A 7,698-nucleotide genomic window follows, 5' to 3' on the forward strand; every position below is an offset into this window, starting at 1 on the left:
ACTTGCATGATAATTTATTATCCTTCTTATCTTGCTTGAGGTACATTTATTTGTATGATTGTAGACATAAAAATACCCAATAACCCACATTAAAACATCTTCCACTATGATGCTCACTTGATTATTGTTTCATTCAAGTCTGCACTAGAGTTAGGTTATCCTTTAAGAGTTGGAGAACTTGTTGTCGATGCCTGATGTGATATTCCACTGATTAGACCTTAGAATTGTCTCTTAAAGACGATGTCATGGACGATGGATGATATCCATAAAGTTCCATAAATGGGGTTATTTTTACTGCGGTATGGAAGGAAGTGTTATACCACCACTCTGCCAGTGGTAACCACTTGACCCATTGTGTTTGTTTTTTAGATACAAAGATATGAAGATATGCTTCCAAACATTTATTCACTATCTCAATTTTCCCATCATATTGAGGATGATAAGATGAGTTATGAGATAATTGAGTACCAAGATAAGAAAGTAATTCTGTCCAAAAATTTCAGTGAAAGTGGGATCTCTATCACCTATAGTAATCTTTGGGTTTCCTTGCATCTTTTGAACTATTTATAAAAAAAACAATAGCAACTGTACTGGATTTGAAAGGATGAGATAGTGCAAAAAAGTGTGCACACTTGATAAGTCTATCAATTACCACCATGATGAGACTCTTTCCTTTGGACTTGGGTAAACCCACGATAAAATCCATTGAAAAGCGTTCTTGAATGTCTATGTGTTATGTATCCGTTTAGCATCTGCTAAACTTCAATAATGGTGCCATATTTATAATGATTCTAATATGGATGGATGCTTTAGATTTCTTCAGTTTCAAAATATTATATTATTATTAATATTTTTGATTTTAGGTTTCTGTTAGGTTTCTGGGATTTATAATTTAAATGTTACGAAAATATTTTTGGCGAAAATGATATAAAAGAAGATTTTTGTGATTCATCTTCAATACCAAAATCTACGGACTTTATTTCATATATATCTATCCTCATCATTTTATCAAAAACTAAATCTACAGAAATTATAAATCTATGTTAATGTTAGAACTTTTTCAAAATAGAAATATTCAAACATTTCAATTCCTAGTTAGCTGCTTGCCTATTTTTGGGAAGTTATTTGGGTAGAATTGGCAAGTGGGTCAGGTCACTTTCATTGTAATATACAGTAATAAAAATTGTATTGCCAACTAATCTATACTTTTGTGGCTTTTGGTTAGCTATTTAACTAATAAAATTAGTTTATTTTAATTTATCTCAATTAATTAATTAATTAATTTATAATAATTTAGTTATGGAATAGAAGTAGTGTCAATTTTAACTAATTTATATTTTGTGGCTTTTATTTAGCTATTTAATTAACTAATTAGTTGTTTAATTAATTAATTAATTGTTTAATTAATAGAATTAGTTTACCCTACTTTATTTTAATTGTCTAAATTTTCTTATTTCAACTTAAGGTAGATGAGGATTTGTTGCTTTTGATTTTGATTTTTTTAATTGAGGGTCTACATTGATTCTCAAGGGAATATGCTCAGCTTAGTCTTAATTCCCATCAACAGCTATAGTGTATTAAAGAGTTTGTTAGGTTGCAATGACTTTTAATAAATTTAAAAAATTCATGTTGCACGTAACTAACACCCCACCAATTTCCTAGGGATTTGAGATTATTCCAATTCTAATAAGTTCCTCATTATTATTTATAACATTAATTTATAATTCCCTTTTTTTCGTAACTTAAAGTTGACCCATAACCTTTTTATACATGGTTAATTAGGTAAATGTGTGCATTAGTAAGGTATTCTTTGTGTTGCAATAGTTTTTTTGGTTATATTTATGAAGCCTTTGGCTATGTCAACCACATTAATATTTTTAATGTGATTGTATAGTTAATTATTTGGTTTACCATAATTTAAGTATTGGATAGAACCGTATAAATTTATTTGAAATAGACAATAAAACCCATTTTGATTGATGATTAATATTTAAATTTTTTTTTGATAATTAAATAATAATATTAATAACAATTTATTATATATGTAAATTATATTTTTAACATTAGTAAATATAAAAATATATTACTGTAGAAAATAAATATAATTGTGAAAAATCTTTACATTGCATAAACTGATATTTTTGAATATTAAAAATTTCTATAAATTATAGTTAAATATATAAATCAAATATATGACTTTTTAATGTGATATTATGTTTCAAAGATGATAAACACATAAAAATGGTAGAAAATATCATCTTCACTAATGAAGTCATCAATAAGTTAATGCCAAAAGTAGTTCCTATTTGGGATCTTCCATCTTGTAGTGGAAGTACCATTATTTGGAGATATATCCACTTAGATCCATGTAATCCATCATGCTCAGAGATGTATCAAATTTCTATCTCAAGTTCTACACTCCAAAAAGAAGGTTTATACGATCCTCTAGGCCCATGATAGATTCAAATTTAAATGGATGTAAGCTCATACTAGCTGGTAAATATAATATAAAATATTATTGATATATATAAAATATTATTGATAAATATAATATAAAATATTATTCTTAATTTATATATGGAAATTTTTTTATTCCTTTTTTGAAGTATAGAAAGAAATTAATCAATTTTTTTTATTTGTATTTATTAATTTTTATTAAAAAAATCAATTATAAACTACTATTTTTAGATTTGTTAACTAAAATACTTCTATTTTGATATTATAAATTATTAGCCTTTTTTAATAAAAAAAATTAATACATTGATATTTTTTATACTAAAATATTTTCATTTTTAATAATATGAATTTAAAGGACATGTGTCAATTCTATGTTGAGCTCATAAGAAATCATACATCCCCCTCATACTAAGCTGTAGTAGAATGTAACTCTAGATGCAATCATAGATTGCCACATATAGATGACTTGATAGGGTTGTTTAATATTCCATCACAACCAATCAAATAGCCTTGATTTGCAATAGTAGAGAATGCAAGAATTGTAACTAAGAAGAAACTAGATAATTGAGTTAATCCTTACAGGGAACAAAAGCCTTTAAATGGGAAGATGTCATTTGAAATAGAACTGAGACATTTCTCTCATTTTAAAAATTGTAATTAAATATTAGAAAAGTTTGAATTAATTGTCCATAACTAAAGACATGAGAAGATGAACAATTAATATAGATACTTGGCAATTTGAGTATCTCTATTAAAAATGAAACCTATTGAATTAGAAGACAATGAAGAGGAGAGGAGGAGAGCTAGAGAGGAAATGAATAAAAATGCCATCTTTAGAAGCATCAAGGGCTTGGGAGTAGCCTTGAGGTTTAACTCAGTTGGTTGAGTCCCCATCGTTAAAGCTCCTCTGCTATTGAGAGGTAATGGGTTCAATTCTCTCGACACTCTTGGAGTCACGCCGTGTGGTTGAGATGGTAGGAAGTGATCCTTTCGGGGTAGATATGCTTGGTACAAATATTTTGTGGATGCCATAGTCACCAATCTCCACGGACTATGAAACACATAGGAAATAAAATAAAGATCAAGGGCTTGGGAGAAAAAGCTTGCTTGAACAGAGAAAGTTGTCCCAAAGCCAATGTAATCTATAATTTTGTTAGTGAGTAGCAATACACCTAATCTATATATAACTCACCCTTTGTATCTATTTTCCAAGCTTAATCAAAGTCCCCATCAAATGTTAGTTTTTGCATTTGGGTATATAAGTAAAAAAATTGTGTTAATGATGTTTAAATGTCGTGTGTGGTTTAACAGTCTATTTCGTGCTTGTTCTATTCATTGCTTGGTCATAATATGGAGTTTGGGTTAGACTGTTGGTTAGTATCGTATGGCTAAATTTATTGTTTTTTCCTTTGATAATTTCTTATTTTCCTAATAGGTAGATATTGAACAATAGTTACAACAATATCAATTTATAAACACAATGATTATGCTTTCTCTATCAATGGTTGGGTTAATGCTTGTTGGACTTGATAACCATTGATTTATTTCCTCATCCCAACAAATTACCCACAATGAATCATGGATATGATTAGATGATGGCTGCGGCCACATATTGATTTTACATTTAATTGAGTTATTGGTTGGCATTGAATTCCATTTTCTAGTTTACATTATTGTTAGTATATGTATTGTGGCCTCAACATTGTGTGGAATGTTGATACAACCATTCCATTTAATTATTTCAAGTCAATACATCAACAATGCTATGTATATAGATCAAAATAGCATAAAATCATAAGAAAATATAGATCGACAACTATATAATAATCCACTTCAAGGGGGACGCCTCCCATTACATCACATTATTAAATGAACGATTTTTGGATGATTCAAATGACAAGACCTCGTTGGTATATATAGGAGTCTATAGGGTACAATAATAAATGAAGGGCTCAAAAATAACAATAGTGGGCTTCTATGAGGCACAATAATAACAATATGGGGGATACACTAGAATTATAGGGACCTAACATGCCCTTCTACTTCAAAAAAGTGTTGTCCTCAATGCTTGAGTAGTTTTGTATGCTTCTGTTTGAAATACTGATCCTTCTATGTGGAATCTTCAACAAATAAGTTTTTCCACCTAATGAGATACTCTAAAATTGATCGATTCCGTAACTATCAGATTCTTGTTTCCATGATTGCTTTAGGCTCCAATATGATTTTACTTCCTCGTCAAGTTTTGGAAAAATAGTTTGAACTGGGAACTTGTCACCTATAACGCTCTTTAAGCAGGAAACATGGAAAACTGGGTGTACTCACAAAGATGTAGGCAACTCCAATTTGTATGCCATAGTACCGATCTTTTGAAACCTTGTAAGGGCCATAGTAATTGGGTGATAATTTATTATCCTTCTTATATTTCTTGAGGCACATTTGTTTGTATGATTGTAGACATAAAAATACCCAATAACTGAAATTAAAACATCTTCCACTATGATGCTCATTTGATTATTGTTTCATTCAAGTCCGCACTAGAGTTAGGTTATCCTTTAAGAGTTGGAGAACTTGTTGTCGATGCCTGATGTGATATTCCACTGATTATACCTTAGAATTGTCTCTTAAATATGATGGCATGGACAATGGATGATATCCATAAAGTGCCATAAATGGGGTCATTTTTACTGCGGTATGGAAGGAAGTGTTATACCACCATTCTGCCAGTGGTAATCACTTGACCCATTGTGTTTGTTTTTTAGATACAAAGAAATGAAGATATGCTTCCAAACATTTATTCACTATCTCAATTTTCCCATCATATTGAGGATGATAAGATGAGTTATGAGATAATTGAGTACCAAGATAAGAAAATAATTTTGTCCAAAAATTTCTAGTGAAACTGGGATCTCTATCACCTATAATAATCTTTGGGTTTCCTTGCATATTTTGAACTATTTATAAAAATAACAGTAGCAACTGTACTGGATTTGAAGGATGAGATAGTACAAAAAAGTGTGCACACTTGATAATTCTATCAACTACCACCATGATGACACTCTTTCCTTCGGACTTAGGTAAACCCGCGATAAAATCCAGTGAGACCTCCTAACACTGACTTGGAATGGCTAATGGTTGTAAAATACTCGAGGTTGTAATTGTATCAAATTTATTTTGTTGGAAAACTAAACATTCTACCACAAACTTCTGAATATCAAATTTAAGGCCATCCCAAAAAATTCCTTCTTGACATTGTGGTAAGTTTTTAAAAATCGTGAGTGCCTCTTATAGGAGAGGTGAGGAATTCCAAAAGAAACTTTTATTTGAGTTGGGAGTTCTTACATAGATATAAGCGATATTTGTACCATAGTGAATCATTTTTCTAAATAAATGTAGCATAGGAATTGGAATCTTGCTAAAAATTTTGAATGAGTGTCCACACTTCTTCATCATTCTTCCATCCATCTCGTACTTCAGCTATCCAATTAGGTTGGATAATAGAAATGGCATAAAACAATTCTTCCACATCCTCGTCCCTTCTTGAGAGTGCATCTGCAACAACATTTAGTTTCCCTTTTTTGTAGATGATTTCAAAATCATAACCCAACATCTTCATGACCCATTTTTGCTGCTCTTCTAAAGATTCTCTTTGTTCCAAGTAGTACTATTTAAGACTATCATGCTCTGTTTTTACTTCTGATACCAAAGGTTATGTATCCAAATCAAAATAACACAAAAACATAAGAAAATATAGATCAATGCCTAGATAATAAGCCACATTGAGGGGGTAACCTCCCCTTACATCACATTAATGAACAATTCTTGGATGATTCAGATGACAAGGCCTCCTTAATATATATAGGAGTCTAAAGGGTCAAAATATAATTAGGGCTTACATAACAATAATAAAGTAAGATCTCAACAATAACAATAGTGGGCTTCTATGGGGCACAACAATAACAATATGGGGGCTACACTAGTATTATAGGGACCTAACAATCACAGTCATTGGTAATTCGTTCTTATAGCCTTAAACTATCCCATCTTCATCTTTTTCCTTTATTTTCCTTATTGGCAGTATTGGTTAACACTCATTTTTTGTCGATGCTACCTTTAGCCACATGTTACAAACCAATGATCTGATTGTAAAGGTCTTGTATTAACCTCCATACCTTAGGCTATCTAGGAGTTAGTTAATTATTGTATGTGATCATCCTCTTTGAATAAGGTCCATTATATAATAGTGGATACCTATTTAATGTAAAATGGTTCACTTTATAAGGCCTATTAGGCAGTTAGTAACCTATTATGAATGGATCACAAGTGGTTTGAGATTTTGAGGGTGGTATCTGAATTGGGTAGAGCAACAGGATCCCAAGGGATTGTGGGTGGCCAGATTGTGGATCTTGCGAGTGAGCGAGATGCTTCTGTTGAGCTTGAGACTCTGGAATGGATTCATATTCACAAGACTGGAGTGCTATTGGAGTGCTCGGCTATGTGTGGGGTGATCATTAGTGGTGCTTCGAAAGATGAAATTGAGAGAATTCGAAGGTTTACCTGTTGCTTGGGGCTTCTATTTCAGGTTGTATATGACATACTCTATGTCACAAAATTGTCAGAAGAAATTGGGAAGACGATAAGAAAATATTTGGTTAGTGATAAGGCCACTTATCCGAAGTTGATGGTTTTGGAGAAAGCAAAGGAGTTTACTATTGAATTGGTGAAGAGAGGTAAGGAGGAGCTATCTTGTTCCAACGAAGGCTGCACCTTTGTTGGGTCTTGTAGATTACATTGCACTCAGAGAGAACTGAAAAGCGTTCTTGAATCTCTGTGTGTTATGTATCCATTTAGCATCTGCTAAACTTCAGAAATGGTGCCATATTTATAACTTTGTATCTCCTGGCATTGTCCATAGTCCCAATGATTCTAATAATATGGATGCTTTAGATTTCTTCAGTTTCAAAATATTATATTATTATTAATATTTTTGATTTTAGGTTTCTATGATTTATAATTTAAATGTTAAGAAAATATTTTTGGTGAAAATGACATAAAAGAAGATTTTTGTCAATAGGTTGCACACTATCAACTGTGATTCATATTCAATACCAAAAAAAGATATTTACGAACCCATTTCCAACCATCAACTGTGATTCATCTTCAACACCAAAATATACTAACTTTATTTTATATATATTTTATATATATATATCTATCCTCATCATTTTATCAAAATCTGAACCT

General features: G+C 31.0%; 1 protein-coding gene across 1 annotated transcript; it reads left to right on the forward strand.

Annotated features, from left to right (window-relative positions):
* The first annotated feature begins 6,766 nt into the window (after positions 1–6,766).
* LOC149246783 (geranylgeranyl pyrophosphate synthase, chloroplastic-like) lies at positions 6,767–7,315 on the forward strand. The gene has a single exon (XM_089442533.1). It carries the CDS (start codon positions 6,767–6,769, stop codon positions 7,313–7,315), a length of 549 nt encoding a protein of 182 aa, XP_089298659.1.
* The last annotated feature ends 383 nt before the right edge of the window (positions 7,316–7,698 follow it).

Source organism: Pinus tabuliformis, chromosome 7 (assembly GCF_031772625.1).
Source record: "Pinus tabuliformis cultivar Carrire ecotype Pingquan chromosome 7, CPIR1, whole genome shotgun sequence".
In the NCBI taxonomy this organism is placed as follows: domain Eukaryota; kingdom Viridiplantae; phylum Streptophyta; class Pinopsida; order Pinales; family Pinaceae; genus Pinus; species Pinus tabuliformis.

What these genes read in the sequence shown, in the direction of transcription:
- LOC149246783 (XM_089442533.1), top strand. Translation starts at nt 6,767, where the DNA reads ATGGATCACAAGTGGTTTGAGATTTTGAGGGTGGTATCTGAATTGGGT.